This window comes from Marmota monax, unplaced genomic scaffold, assembly GCF_021218885.2.
Source record: "Marmota monax isolate L192 unplaced genomic scaffold, Marmota_monax_Labrador192_F-V1.1 WCK01_AAM20220418_F8-fsc00284, whole genome shotgun sequence".
In the NCBI taxonomy this organism is placed as follows: Eukaryota; Metazoa; Chordata; class Mammalia; order Rodentia; family Sciuridae; genus Marmota; species Marmota monax.
Window position 1 is genome coordinate 1,503,178 of NW_026694275.1, and position 16,965 is coordinate 1,520,142.

At 36.6% G+C, this 16,965-nt stretch overlaps 1 protein-coding gene across 1 annotated transcript in view; it reads right to left on the reverse strand.

Annotated features, from left to right (window-relative positions):
* LOC124108619 (ectodysplasin-A) overlaps positions 1-16,965 on the reverse strand; it is an 82,920-nt gene that overhangs the window by 14,232 nt on the left and 51,723 nt on the right. The window contains exon 2 of the mRNA XM_046467105.1: positions 1,466-1,489. Coding sequence (XP_046323061.1) covers positions 1,466-1,489 — 24 coding nt within the window. The remainder of the gene's footprint in view (positions 1-1,465; positions 1,490-16,965) is intronic.

The following is a 16,965-nucleotide window of genomic DNA, read 5'->3' on the forward strand; positions in this document are numbered from 1 at the left end:
TCATGTGCATTTTCTTCTCAATAATGTCCCATACACGAGGTAGCAGTGCTGGGCAATGATCCGAATTGTAATTTCTGCCTTAAAGGGATGTGACAAGAGTTAAGAACTAAACACTTAAAGACCAAATTTACTTTCTTAAAAGACAGTATGTTGGTGGGCTGGGGTTGTGGCTCAGTGGTAGAGTGCTTGCCTAGCATGTGCGAGGCCATGGGTATGATCTTCAGCACCACATAAAAATAAATAAGTAAAATAAAGGTATTGTATCCAACTACAACTAAAAAATAAATATTGGTATGTTGGTGGTGAATGCACAGGCCCCACAGAGAAAGGTTTCTTCGCTGATTCCAGTCTCCTGCTTTTTTCTAATCTTGCTCAGCTGAGGTCCTCTGGAGACCTCAGTTTTGTTACAAAAGGAAAACAAATTTACCATGGGGTCCTGAGTACCTCAAGGCAGCAAAGTACCCTGGCAGTCAGAAGTGGCAGACTGTACCTGAAGCCAGTCTTTTTGACTCAGTCTGAGGTTGATAACCTATTCTAGAAAGTTCTATAAATCTTAATAGAGTCATTTCACTTGAAGCATTTAAATGAAAAATCATTATTTTTACATTATCTATCATCCCCTCAGGCCAGAACCCAGAAACAAGCTAATATACTAGTTTCATAGTTGGTTTTTTTTTAGACATAAGGAGTGTATCATATCACCTAGTCCTTTCTTTGGAGCTTGTTTTGTCTTTGGATGCTTCTCTTCAAGTAAATGAGCACTTGTACCAGCCCTTGGGCCGGTCTCATCTCAGGAACAATGGAGACTTATTGGCCCAGAAACAGTACAACAGAGCTGCCCAATTAGAAGTTTCTTTTGAAAGACTGAAGGATCAGGGTAACACTACAGTCTAGTTTTCCCATCATAGAGAAAAGGATATTGAATCCCTACAAATAAGACATATCTTCCCTGAGTATCTGGGAAATTGAATAGGTTGAGATTTAGGCCAAAAAACAAAATATTGACATTTTTTCCATAGGTAGTGTACCTTTTTCCTTATAAGCACTTCAGGTCTTCATTCATATATGATCACTGATTTGATAAAGGAGGGAATAACAGAGAAAAAGGAAAAGCAGGGGAAAGAGTAAGGAAGGATGAGGATAGGCCAGAGATGTAGTTCAGGGTAGAACACTTGCTCTAGCATGCACGAGGCCCTGTGTGAAGAAAGCAATAAGAAAAACAAAAACAATTTTTATATGTTGCTAGAGAATCAGTTTTATCTTTCATGGACCACTACTGAAGAACCATTTTTTTTTTTGTTCTTTAAAAACTACAATGCTCATACACATCATAGGTGATTGAATAAATAATAGACAAACAATGTTGAAAGAAATTAACACAAAAATCCTACTCCCTTGATTTTTTTTCTTCTAACTTTAGAAAAGACATGACAAGACAATTTTTTAAATCAAGAGCTTAACTTACCCTTTTTCTTGTTTTTAACTGGACCTATTAGAAAAAGAAAATGGAAAATTAAGTCACTGAAAATTAATAGAAAATATTTACTCTTTTAAGACAGGCTCTGCAAGGGACCTCCAAGCCTGCAAATTTAAGGGAGCCTGACCGCCAAGGGTCAGGTTCTTGACAAAGTATCTTCCAACTACAAAGCCTTCCCAGTTGGTTTTCTGACTGCTGAGACCACAAAGATGACAAGGAAGATTCTTTCCTAGAGAGAAAAATCTTTCAGCCTTAGTCTTTGGGGAAGGGAATGGGTGCTTCTTTGTAGAGATGAAATGCCCAGAAACGCATAACTCAACAATCTTAGGACGGCATTCCATTAATTCTGCAAGTCCTGAGGTTGAAGAGTCACGCATCCAGGTGAGGACCTGATATGGTGTCTCATGTGGGGAAGCTGAAAAGAAAAAGGAGTTGTTTTCATGGAAGGAGCAAAACAGCAACAGTTTACTTTTTAGTCACTTTCTAATAGTGATTTAATTTGGTAGTTATTAAAATAGTGCAACCAGGGGCTGGGGTTGTGGCTCAGCTCAGCACCACATAAAAATAAATAAGTGAAACAAAGGTGTTGTGTCCGTCTACAACTAAAATAAAGAAATAGATAATACTGCAAACTTAACACACTCATATGGGGTCCACATGATCTCACACTGTCATTTACCATAATTTAATGGAAGCTTTAAAAGAAGTGTGAACAGTTTCATTGATAGTGAAATAACAAGCATTTTCTTGGGAATTACTCTTAAGGAAAATAATTTTAACCATCAGAGGACACTCAGAAAACCCAAGGCTTTTCTGAAATATGGGACAACCACTCCCTTGACATACACAGTTTAGGTGCCTTCCACTCATTTTTTTTCCCTCCCAGAGACCCCATTTTCTTCATTCGGTAGATGGATCTGGCTCTCTTTAGATACAGGTATAGGATAGCTGTTCCAAAATCCCACAAAAACAATATTGCACAACATTAATCCACTGTCAGGGCCCACCAGAGCTTACAAAAAGAACATCAAGGGTTCAAATATTATTTTATAGTTTATAACGCATATTTACATATATTCTCTCATTTGATCCTTGTAACAAGCCTGGAAAAATCTCTAGAGATGATAGCAGTCTCTACTAGAGGTCAGTAGAGTCTCTAACCTATAGGACTTCCAGTGTGGCCAGGGTTGCACAAGCCCTTTAGAAAGAAAAACACAACAAAGAATAAAGGAAAAGAAAGGTGGGCTGGATCTCATGATAATTAAAGGGAGATGAGTTTAGGAAAGGGATCAAGGGGTGGGAGATGGGAAGGCAGGGGGAAGTGCTGGGGGTGTTAGTGTGCATGTAAATGTAGCAACAAATCCCATCATTTTGTACAACCATAATGCACCAATAAAAATGTGAAAAAAAAAATTCAGTGTCTGTGTAGACTTCCCTGGCAAAGTAGGTACTGAGTGCAGGAGATGTTTTAGGTAGAATTGAGCAACCTACTGCACTGAAAGGCCATGAATCTCCATTCTCCTATCCTCTTTTTTCCCTCCTTCCCTCTCCTCCCAGTCCTTTGTTTTCTTCTTCTTTTTTTTTTTTTTTGCTACCCATCCTTTATGGTTTTTAACAAGATTGAGAGCTCTTGAGAATATGTATGATGGTTCTGGCAAGGAAGTACAACTATACAGATAATACTAAGAGGCAGCAACTCAAACTGAGAAGGGCCTCTTCCTTGAACAAGAAAGCTGATTGGGGAAAGATGTACATAGAAAGGGCGGGGCCCCAAATAGTCTGCTACCAGCTGACTAGTCAGCAACCTCAGACCTGGAGAGCAACAGGATGGCAGCAACTGCAGCCACCTTGCCCTCATAGCCAAGATGTGCTAGTCATGGCCAAGGTTTTGGCTAAATCAGCTGGAGGGTTAGTGCTGTTCCATCAGACTTCAAAATAGGCTTTGAGGAAATCAGACCATCACTAGTCAACCAGACCTTACTGAACATGCCTACAGAATGGAGAACAGTATATACTGCAACACAACTCCATCCTCAAAGAAATTACAATTAGAAAAACACCAAAGATGGGGGATTTTAGGAATTATACTGGCTAACTGAGGGGGGCGGGGAAACCTTCCCAGAGAAAGTTTGATTTAAATGCACTATTGGAAAAAAAAAATGCACTATTGAATAGAAGGAAAGTGAAGTTTTTTTTTTTAATTTTCAAACTTCTATTATTTTTTTACTACACATACTTATTCATTACTTGTATATACACATAAATAATACACAAAAAGATAATCCAAAGAAAAAATAGCTTATTAAAGTGAGGCTGGGGGACAAAAAGACAGACAGTGTAGGCAATAAATGATTGGGTCAGAAAGATGGGGGCTGATTCAGAAGTAAATGAAATGCTAATACCCCCAGAGCCCTTTCCCCTGCTGCAACCAGTTGTCAAGGTGACCTGCCTCCAGGGAATTGTTCCTCCCTACACCAGGCTGCTAATGAATGCCTCCAGGGCTGCTCCCTTCCTGCCTGAACCCCTGGGAGGCTTTGTTCTGCCCTCTGATTGCTCTACCTTTGGCCCACCTTTTGGTCTCTAGTCACAGAAGTAGGATGGGCAGGGGAGGCCAAGAGAAAAAAGGATTTCTAAAATCTATAAAAGGGGCAGGACACCCCTACTTCCTCGGATACCAGCTCTGGATCCCCTTCTCTGCAGAAAAGTCCATCTCTGTTCTATTCTTTAAATAAAACTTGCTTTCTTGGTGTTAACATTTTTGAGTGCTTTATATATCCCAGAGATTAGTGCTCTAGCTGATGTGCAAGTGGTAAAAATTTGCTCCCAAAATGTAGGCTCTCTATTCACTTCACTGATTGTTTATTTTGCTGAAAAGAAGCTTTTGAGTTTGAATCCATTCCATTTATTGATTTTAATTGTTGCACTATAGGAGTCTTATTAAGGAAGTCAGGGCTTAATCCAACATGATGGAGATTTGGGCCTACTTTTTCTTCTATTAGGTGCAGGGTCTCTGGTTTAATTCCTAGGTGCTTGATCCACTTTGAGTTGAGTTTTGTGCACAGTGAGAAAAAGGGATTTAATTTCATTTTGTTGCATGTGGATTTCCAATTTTCCCAGCACCATTTGTTGAAGAGGCTCCAATCAATAAATGGGCCAAGGAACTGAATAGACACTTCTCAAAAAATGATACACAATCAATCAACAAATATATGAAAAAATGTTCAACATCTCTAGCAATTAGAGAAATGCAAATCATCTCACTTCAGTCAGAATGGCAGCTATTAAGAAAACAAACAACAATAAGTATTGGCCAGGATCTGGGGAAAAGGACACACTCTTACATAGGTGGTGGGACTGCAAATTGATGCAACCAATCTGGAAAGCAGAATGGACATTCCTTGGAGAACTGGGAATGGAACCACCATTTAACCCAGCTATCCTACTCCTCAATCCATACCCAAAGGACTTAAAAACAGCATACCACAGGGACACAGCCACATCAATGTTTATAGCAGCATAATTCACGATAGCTAAACTGTGGAACCAATCTAGATACCCTTCAGTAGATAAATGGATAAAGAAAATGTGATATATATATATATATATATATATATATATATATACACACACACACACACACACACACACACAATGGAATATTACTCAGCATTAAAAGAGAATAAAATCAGGGCATTTGCAGGTAAATAGATGGACCTGGAGAATATCAAGCTAAGTGAAGTGAGCCAATCCCCAAAATCCAAATGCCAATCAATGTCTTCTCTGATATAAGGATGCTGATTCATAATGAGGATGGTGGGGAGGAGGGGATGGGCAGAATAGATGAACTTTAGATAGGGCAAAGAGAAGAGGGGGGGTGGGGGCATGGGGGTAGGAAAGACGGTAAAATGAGATGGATATCATTATCCTAAGTACATGTATGAAAACACAAATAGCGTGGACTCTACAGTGTTCAACCAGAGACATGAAAAATTGTGCTCTATTTGTGTAATATGAATTAAATTGCCTTCTGATGTTATTTATAACTAATTAGAATAAATAAAATAATTTTAAAAAGCCAAACTTGCTTTCTATGCTTGCCTTGGTGTTTCTTAGGTGTTCGATTTTCACATCTGGGGAAATGGAACTTGGCTCTGATTGATTCTTATTACTGGTATCAAAAGTACCTGCATATAACTACTATTTTAGGCAAAATTAGAAATCTGTGGATATCAATATGTATTTTTCAAAATGTGATCAAATTTAAAAGGTTAACAAACTTTTTCTATGTCAATAACTACATTTCTACATTGTTTTATAAATGTAGATGATTTGGCATTTAATCATCTTTGATAAACATTTAGGTTATTTCTAATTGCACTATTATAAACAATGCTATAGTGAATGTTTTTACACGTGTATGTTTTTATAAACTTGCCCCCATTTGTTTTAGAATGTATTCATTAGAAATGATACTGCTGGGCTGGGTGCAGTAGCCCACACCTGTAATCTCAGTGGTTCGGGAGGCTGAGGTAGGAGGATTGCAAGCTCAAAGCCAGCTTTAGCAACTTGGTGAGGTCCTAAGCAACTCAGCAAGACCCTGTCTGTAAACAGAATATAAGAAAGGGCTGGGGATGTGGTTCAGTGGTTAAGTGCCCCTGAGTTCAATCCCTGGTACCAAAAACAAAAACAAAACAAAACCAAAAAACAACAACAAAAAAACACAAAAGATAAAATGATACTGCTGGGTCAAAGGATGTGAGAATCTTTCAATGAAATATAATTATCCTAATAATCTTTTTCTATATTATTACTGCCTTCAATGTAATGTTTAGTTAGACCCTCACTAATGTAACATTATATAGGTATCTGTATTTTTCTTAGTGCTTTTATGGTTTCATTTTTGTTTTTAAATCAATGAGCTATTTGGTATATAATGTGAGTTAGGAATCTAAGTAAAATTTTCTTTTTTCTCCCCTAAAATGGCCATGATGTGAAGAGTACTTAGAGAAACAGGCGGAAAGTCTTCTACTTCATCTTGGGTCATAGGAAGGCACTCAGAGCTTCTGCTTAGTAAACATTTGCCATATCTCTTGGGGTAAAAAAAAAAGATGAAAAATACCTATAGGATTGTCATTAGATTGCATCACATCTCCCACAGTTGATAATAAGTATATCATCTCAGCAATACAGGGGTTCCTTATTGTTCTAACATAGCTTACTATGACCAGTAAATCATTCTTATGAGTCTCAACATATATTTTTAAGGCCTGACTCTATCTGCCATGCCCACTGCTATCACTTGACACCACTGTAGGTTTCCAGCTTCTAGTGAGAAAACGCTAGGAAGCTAGAGCTATCTCATACTAGAAGTGAGCATCTTGACACAGAGCAAAAGCAGTAACCCCTGCTGAGTTCTATAACCTTTTAGATATACTGATTTATTTTCTCTACATGCTTCAGAACTTTATTCTTACTCAGAGGACTACTAGTCTCATATGTTTGTTTCCATGGTAACAAGCTACATTTCTATATCATTCAAATTCCCCCTAATTATAACCACCATACTTTCTATATGCAAACCCCACAAATGTATGAGAGTGGGACAGATAGCTGTTAATTACCTGGGACTACTTTGAAAGGAGTAAAATTGAAAACAGATACATTTTGATCAACATGAACAGGTAGTCTGCCTATCTGACATAAAGGAAAAGGTGTGTTGTAATAGAATCAGGGCCCTAGAGGCCACCAGCTGGTCTAGACAGATAGTAGTCTTGACTCAACCACAAAATAACAATGAAGCAAGTGACTTTTCTTCTGAGTCTTCATCTGTTAAATTAGGGAACACTATATACTTCATTTCTGTTCAAAGCCTAGCGTTCTAATGAAGACTGATGATGTAAAATCAACAATCTAGAATTCTATATCCATGAAATTATCCTTCAAAATGAAGTAGAAACAAAAAATCTCAAACAAACACAAATGGAGGGAATTTGTTGTTGGTAGATCTGACTTGGAAGAAATGTTAACAGAAATTCTTCAGAAACAAGGAACATGATATAGGTCATAAACTTGGATCTACATAAGGAAGGAAAGTGAGTTAGAGAATGAATAAATGAAGGTAATATGAGTTATTTTATTTTTTCTTAATTTAATAGATGATACTTTTGTTCAGGGTAATAATAGCAAAAATTTGTTCCATTGTTATGACCTTTGAATATGTGAAACAAATGAAAGCAGTGTTATTAGGGATAGAAGATATGGACTGGAAATAATTCTGTAATAAGGTACTTGTACTACCTGTGAAGTGGTATAGTATTATTTGAAAGCAGATTAGGCCTGACACAGTGGTGAACACCTGTAATCCCAGTGACGCAGAAGGCTGAGGCAGGAGGACCACAAGTTTGAGGCCAGTCTAAGCCACTCAATGAGAACTTCAGCAACTTAGGGAGACCCTGTCTCAAAATGTTTTTAAAAAATAATAAAATCAAAAGGACTTGGGATGTGGCTCAGTGGAAAAGTTCGCCTGGGTTCAATTACTACCACCAAAACTAAAATAAGAAGAAAGTAGATTGGGATTCATTGTAAATATATATTTCAAACAGTAGGGAAGTCTCTAAATTAAAAAAAATAATTGCTAAGAGACGAGGGAAAAATAGAATCACATAAAATGCTCAATTAAAACCAGAGAAGGCAGAATAAGAGTGGAAGTTAAAAAAAAAAAGAAAAAAAGAAAAAGGGCAATGAACAGAAAACAAATACGGTATGGTAGACATTAATCCAACTATATTAATAATTTCTTTAAATGTGAATACTCTAAATATACCAGTAAAAAGATAAAAAGTCTGTCAGAGCAGATTAAAAAATATAAAGCATAACTATATGTTGCCTGTAAGAAACCCTCTTTAAATATATAGGTAGATTAAAGGAATAAGAAAGACATATCATGCCAACAATAATCAAAAGAAAGCTAGCTCATTCTGAAATGTGCTTCACACAAAGCACACTTCAGATCAAGGAAATTATCAGGGATGTTATATAATGATAGAAGATATTCCAAGAAGATACAACAGTTCTTAAAGTATATGCACCTAACAAAAGAGCATCAAGATATGTGAGAGAAAAACTGAGAGCACCGTGAGGAAAAATATATGAATTCACTATTATAGTTGGAGACTTAACTATGCCCACAGTATTTGCTTGATCAAGTAGGCAGAAAATAAGTGACTATACAGTTGAGCTGAATAGTGCCATCTATCAACTAGATTTAATTGACATTTGTAGAATACTTCAGCCAGCAATAGCAGGGCACACATTCTTCTCAAGTTCATATGGAACACTCACCAAGACAGAACACATTCTGTGTCATAAAACATAAACATACCTTAACACATTTAAAATAGATATTACACAAAGTAGGTTCTCATATCACAATGGAATAAAACTAGAAACCAAGAACAGAAACATCACTGGAAAATCTTGGAACTACAGAAGATTAAACAGCACACTTCTAAATACACTGGGTCAAAAAGTCTCAAGGGAAATTTTAAAAGACTTCAAACTAAATGAAAATTAAAACAAAACCTATAAAAATGTGTGGGATGCATCAAATGCAGTGCTAAGAGGAAAATTTATAATAATAAATTCACACATCAGGAGAAAGCTCTAAAATCAATATCTAAGCTTCCACCTCAGAAAACTAGAAAAGGAAACCCCAAACTAAGGAGAAGCAACTAAATAATAACAAGTAGAGCAGAAAAAATGAAAATTAAAAACAAAAATAGAAGAAATCTATGAAATCTAAAGCTGTTTTTTAGAAAAGATCAATAAAGTTGATAAAAATCCCTATTCAAGCTAAGAAAGAAAGATGGCACAAATTAATAATATCAGAAATGAAAGAAGGAGTATTACAACTGATCCCACGGACATTAAAATGTTAATATAAGAATATTATGAACAACTCTATTCTCATAAATTTGATAACTTATATAAATGGACCAGTTCTTTGAAAGACATAATCTACCAAAACATACCCAAGAGCTAGGTAATATTTATAAGCCTACATCTATTAAAATCAAATCAACATCTAATATTTTTCCAAAATAGAAAGCACCAGGCCCATATGATTTTGCTGGTAAGTTTTACCAAACATTCAAGGAAGAATTTATATCAATTTTCTATAATTGCTTCCAGAAAAGTAGATGCAAAAGGAATAATTTCTACCTCATTTTACGAGACCCGCAAACCAGACATTATAAGAAAAAGAAACAAAGAAGAAAAGGAACTATAGACAGACACCTCTCTTCAAAATAGATGCAAAAATCTTCATTAAAATGTAAGTCAATCAAAACCAACAGTGTACTAAAAATTATATAGCATAATTGCTGTGGTTTAAATATGTCCTCGAAAAGTTCAATGTTGAAAAATTGGTCACCAATCTAACAATATTGAGATATGGGACTTTTGGGAAGGGATAATGTCATGAGGGCTCTTGTTAATGGATTAATGGGTTATAGTAGGAATGGCGTCTGTTACAAAATAAGCTCTTTCTGGCATGCTTGCTCTCTCTTGCCATGTGATGCCCTCTGCCATGCCATGACCCAGTTGGGAAGGCCCTCATCAGATGCTAGGCAAATGCTGGCACCACACTCCTGTACTTCCCAGCATATAAAGTGCTGAGCCATAAAACCTCGATTTTTTGGTAAATTACTAGGACTCAGGTATTTTTTTTTTATTGCATCAGAAAATGGAATAAGAAATAAACTAGGTGGGATTTATTCTTGGTATGCAAGGCTGGTTCAAAATTCAAAAGTTAGCCAATATAATACACCTACAAATCAACAGGATAAAGAAGAAAATCACATAATCATTCTCAATAGATGGAGAGATAAGTTAAATAAGCCAATCCCCCAAAACCAAAGGCCGAATATTCTCTTGGATGTGTGGTTACAAACACATAATAAAGGGGGTGGAGGGAAGAATAGAAGTTCATTGGATTAGACAAAGGGGAATGAAGGGAAGGGAGGGGGTTAAAACTAGAAAAGACAATGGAATGAACCAGACATAACTTTGCTATGTTCATATATGAACACACGACCAGTGGAACTCCACATCATGTACAGCCACAAGAATGGTATCCTAATTAGAATAAGTTACACTCTATTTATGTATGATATGTCAAAATACAATCTATTGTCATGAACACCTAAAAAGAAGAAATTCAAAAAGCCTTTAACAAAATCCAACATCCCTTCATGATAGAAACTATCAGCAAATTAGGAATTGAAGGGCATTTCTCTAATTTGATAAAGGACATCTATCCCAAACAAACGAATGAAAACAACCCTACAGGTAATATCATACATAATGGTGAGGAACTAAATGTTTTCTTCCTAAGATTGGGAATAAATCAGGGGTGTATACTTTCACCATTCCTACTCGACATCATATTGGAAATCCTATGTAATCCAATAAGACAAGAAAAGGAATTAAAAGTATCCAGAATGGGAAGGAAGAGATAAAATTGTCTTTGTTCACAGATGACATGATTGTCTACATAGAAAATCCCACAGAGACAGGTGTGGTAGTACATGCCTATAAGCCCAGCTAGTTGGGAGGCTGAGGCAGAAAGATAGCAAATTGAAGGCCAACCTGGGCAACTTTGCAAGACCGTTTCTCAAAATTAAATAAAAATGGCTAGGGATGTAGTTCAGCACTATAGCACCCTAAGTCTGATCCCCAGTACCTCAAAACAACACAAACCAAAATGCCAAAGAGTAGACAAAAAGGCTCCTGGGGCTAAGTGGCAATTTTAAAGTTGCATGGTATAAGCATAATACATAAAAGTCAAATGATTTCCAATATGTTTGAAATAAGCTATTGAAATTTCAAATAAAATTCCCAATAGAAAGAAAAAGGAAGAAATAATTAAGATATAAATTTAACAAAATATGAGTATCTATATGAGGAAAACTACAAAAATTAGATGAAAAAAAGTAAAGGCCTAAGTAAATAGAAAGATATTTCATGCTCAGGAAAAGAAGCAAATATTGTTAAGATGTTACTTCTTCCCAACTTGGAATATAGATTCAATAAAATCCTAATCAAAATTCTATCAAGTTATGTTGTAGGTATCAAAAACTGATGCTGATGTTTGTTTAGAGAGAAAAAGATTCAGAGTACCCAACACAATATCAAGGAATAAGAACAAAGCGGGGGAACTGACATTATTTGATTCTAGACTAAACTATAAAGCTACAGCAATCTTGAGAGGGTGGTATTGATGAAATAATAGAATAATGAAACAGGACAGAGCACCTGAAAGTATACCTAAAGAAATAAAGTCAATAGATCTTTGACAAAGAAGCTAAGGCAATCCAATGGAAAAAGGATAGATTTTTTCCAATAAATGGTGATGGAACAAGTGGACATGCATATGCAAAAGCAACAAGAATGAAAACAAAAACTCCAAACCAGGCAAACAAAATGAATCTAGACACAGACCTTACACCTTTCAAAAATTAATTCAAAATGGACCACAGAACCAAATGTAAAACAAAATAGTATCAAATTCTTATGACACAATAAAGGAGAAATCTAGGCAACATAGGACCTGGCAATGAGTTTTTAGATAGAACACCAAAGATACAAACTGAAAGAAAGGAATTGTTAAGGTGGATTTCATTAAGATTAAAAACTTGTCTGAAGCCAGGCACACGTCTATAATCCCAGCGGCTGAGAGGCTGGGGCAGGAGGCTGGCAAATTCAAAGCCAGCCTCAGCAAAGGGGCTAAGCAACTCAGTGAGACCCTGTCTCTAAATAAAATACAAAATAGGGCTGGGGATATGGCTCAGCAGCTGAGTGCCCCTGAGTTTGATCCCTGGTAACAACAACAACAACAACAACAACCCCCCGCCCCAAACCAAAAAACCTTTTCTGAGAAATGCACTACTAAGTAGACAACAATAACAACAACAACAAAAAGCCACAGACAATGAAAAATATTTGTAAAACACATAGCAGATAAAGGACTTTTATACATAATTTAAAAATCTTAAATCTCAACAACAAGCAAACAGATAACCTAATAAAGAAACAAGCAAATGTTTGAAAAGAAGACTTAACAAACAGGAAAAAAAACATCAAATTAAGAAATGGGACTAATATCTGAATAGACATTTCACCAAAGAAGATATGAAGATGGCATATAAGCATCTGAAAAGATGCTCAACATCATTTGTCAGGAGGGAACTGCAACTTATACATGGTGGGAATGTAGCCATTTTGGTTGGGATTTTTAATATTTTTTTCTGGGGCTTGAACCTGGGGCACTCTACCAACTGAGCAACATCCCAAGTCTGTTTTATTTGTTTATTTATTCTTAAATTTTGAGACAGGTTCACATTAAGTTCCTGAGGGTTTTGCTAAGCTTCTGAGTCTGACCTCAAACTTGAAATCATCCTGTCTGTCTCCCCAGTAGCTGGAATTACAGGTGCATGCCAATGTGCCAGGCTTCATAGTGATTTTGAAAAACAGTTTGGTAGTTTCTTATAAAGTTAAATATAGTATTACTACATGACCCGTAAATCATGCTCCTAGATATTTGATCAAAGGAGGTGAAAATTTATGACTGCACAAACCTGCATACAGATGTCTACAGTGATTTCACTCATAATTGGCAAAAATTGGAAGCAACTAAGATATGATTTGACAGGTGAATGGTAATCTGTGGTATATCCATATAATGGATTTTTTTTATTACTCAGCAATAAAAAGAAATGAGCTATCAAGCCACAAAAAGATAGAGGAATCTTAAAAGCATATTGCTAAGTGAAAGAAGCCAGTCTAAAAAGGCTATGTACTGTGTAATTCCAACCATATGACATATGGAAAGGCAAAACTATAGGGACAGTAAAAAGATCAGTGGTTGCCAAGGGTGGGAAGACGGGAACACTGTTTCTGCTTAATTTTTCCATGAATTAGAACTCCTTTAAGATGTCTATGTAATAAATGTATCAAACATCCACTAGTTTAAATAATGCCACACTGCAAACAGTTCTAAGCCCTGGCTCTATATTTGTGGCACCCCCTTCAACATACCTCTTGTCTCTGTACCTTTCTTCATGCTATTCATTTCCTCTGGATACAGTGCTGTTCTCCAGTCCTACTCTCTCAATGCCTACTCATCCTTTAAGACTTAGATTCAACCATTGATTCTTATGTGTTCTACAATACACTGCTGTACTTATCAAATTGTAATATTCTATTATGTGATTGTTCCACTTAGTAGACTATTAACTCCTTGGGGGCAAGGGTTGTGAATTATTCATCTCTGTATCTTCAGCTCCAAAAGCATTGCTTTTATAGTAGGTACTCAATAAAATACTTATTCAATGAACAAACGAATGACTGAAGGATATGGTAAACTTGACATGTGAATCAAGATTTTCAGACTTAAAGTTTACTGCAGTTTCCTCTGAATCATAGTCACACTAAAAATATCAATCATAATCATCTGAAAATGGCCCATAAGTAAAATGGCATAATTTTTTCAAATCATAGTTGTTTTGGACTAGATTAAGTGAAAGTGGTGTGCATAGAGTAGTTGGAACTCAATAAATGTTAACTTATTTTTTCTTTTGTGATACATCCGTAATATTTGAGAGCTACACAAGGAAATTGGACATGGCTAATAGTACTTCAGTATCAGTTAGTAAAGGGATAAAAAGAAAAGTAAAGACAGTGGCAGACAGATGGGGAGATACAGGACTGCAGATTATTATTTAAAAAAAAGAAAATTAGGGCTGGGGCTGTATGTAGCTCAGTGGTAGAGTGCTTGCTTTGCACGTGTGAGGCACTGGGTTTGATCCTCCGCATCACATAAAAATAAAATTAATAAACAAAGATATTGTGTCCATCTACAACTATATATATATGAAGAAAATTACATTTTCAAAGTCTATTCCTTCAAATCTTGGCATCTTAATAGTTATTTCAGGGCCAGGCATGGTGGTGCATGCCTGTAATCCCAGCGGCTTGGGAAGCTGAGGCAGGAGGATCACAAGTTCAAAGCCAGCCTCAGCAACTTAGCAAGGCCCTGTCTCTAAATAAAATAGGAAAAAGGGCTGGGGATGTGGCTCAGTGGTTATGCACCCCTGGGTTCAATTCCCAGTATCCCTAAAAAAGGAATTTATTTCATATTCTATCTCATACCATCAGAATTGTAAACAGAGAGAATGCACAAATACGTGTGGTAAGCCCAATACATTTGAAGAAGATGGAAGCCATTAGCTTCAAAGACGAGTGAGAATTTTGAATGAGAACCACATGGAATGCCCATGTTCAGAACCAAGATTACAGTTCCAACATCTGCTCTAAGTATGACAAAAAGTCCAGAAAAGGTAGGATTGTGCAAATTGAATTCCACCCTACTCCATTCCATCCCAATCTCAAGTATTTCTGGTGTGAAAAGCTTGCATTCTTCATCCAAGAATTTCCTTTCTAGCCTTTGCAGTAGGGGCCCATCCCTGGGGCTTCAGGCTTCACAAACATGACTCAAGTTATGATCCGCTATGGTACTTTTCTGGCTCAGTTTTGCTTGGTTTGGGAAAGACTCAAAAATACTACTGTGGTTAGGGCAATACTAAAACAGTCCCAACAACTGCTGACAACTCAGAAGCTTAATGGTCCCTCAAAGTTCCATGAGGTATAGGTTTCTTCATGTTGCCAAAATGTCAAGGATGTGTTCTTGCCAGGGAAGTATTTTGCAACACTGAGTCTTTGGTCACTTTAGTGGCTAAGATAAAGAAAGCCAGGACTAAAAGCAATAATCTCTGAAGAGGATCAGAATTATGAATGTGAGGTTGTGTAGTCTAATGCAGTTTTTCTTTGCACTATATTGGAGGAAGCACCAGGGTCCTGGGTGATAGTAATACATGTTCTTGGAAAAAATGTTCCTTAGTAAAAATAAAAAAATAAGAAATACAGGGTTCTCAGATCTTCGAATACACATGGGAAATGTGACTCTACAAAAAAGGGGATATAAAATGCAGCATTTCCTAAACTTATTTGCTTCTGGAACCTTTTTCATGAAATACCTCTTGTTGAATTAATGTTCTGGATTATATTGTTTGGAAAATACTGGGGTTGTGGAAAGAGCATGAACTTTGTTATCCTTGCAGAACTGAGTTTGAATTCTACTTCTGACGTTCAATGGTTGTGTGATCTTGGAAAAGTTACTTTCCCTCTCTCAAACAAGTTTCTTTGTTTATGAAAAGTGGGATAATAGTATCTACATCAAAAGGGTTACTAGGAAAATTAGTTGAGATAATACACAGCACATAATGGCCAGCACACATAGGTACTCAATAAATAGCAGCTATAATCATTACATTCATTTGTCATCACCATCATTATCAAACTATATATCCAGCTGATACGGCTGCCAAAACAACTTCAAAATGGCCCTGGTGTGAGGACTCAAATGCCACAATACTAATTGCTTTGGAAGTGAGTGTAGGGGGAAGAGAACTGAACTCATTGTCCAGAACTATAGCTCTATAACTTACTTGCCATCTGACCTTGGGTGAATCACTTTACCTGTCTACATTTCTCTCTCCTTCTACCAAATACAAGTAAGGACTAGGAGACCTCTTCCTCTAAAATTTTATGAACTTCAACTCTAAAATGCTATATAAGAGATTTATGAATTTACAGTTGAAGAAATGTGTGGTACAGGTTAAATCCAATTATAAAGGACGGTCCTGTATAACAAAGCTATTTTTATGTTCCAGCAGATGGCTGGCAGAAACAGTGCTTTGCCAATCTGGTTACAATGAATTCTGTAGAGTGAATAATTCTGTATAACAATTGCTTTCTCTGGTCCTTGACCCCATAATCGGCACTCTCCAACACTGCTCTAATCAACTAAAGAACTTGATTATGTGTTGTTTTCATCGTAGACAGAAAAGGGAGCTAAGCTAATCTATAGAATTTCTAGTTGAGACAAAAGTCCAATTCCATTATTTTACAGTTGAGGAAACAGGACAAGAGGGGTTAAGTAACTTGTCAGGGGTCACACAGCTAGTAAGTGGCGGAGCTTTGGATGGGTGTTTGCTCTGAACGATTCATCATCTGCACAGTTAAGAGATTTCACTGCAAACTCACCCAGACCATATATAAAAGTATCAAATTATAGAAACAGATTACAGAAACTCTACTGTTTTGTGTGTCCCAACCTAACAAGATGTGAATTTATTGCCACCCTTTATCCATGCCTTCAAGCCCTCTTCATAGGATGGTCCCTCTAATTCCATGCTGCCTGAAGACACAACTTAAAGCATAATAACCCTTGCTGCAGAACTTCAGTTAGAGGCTTTCTGAAAGTCTACATAAATTACACCCATTTATCCCTTTAGATACATGCACAATTCCTTCCACAAAGGCCTCTGATTAGTCATGTATGTTTTTCTCATTATGAAACCATGTGGCCT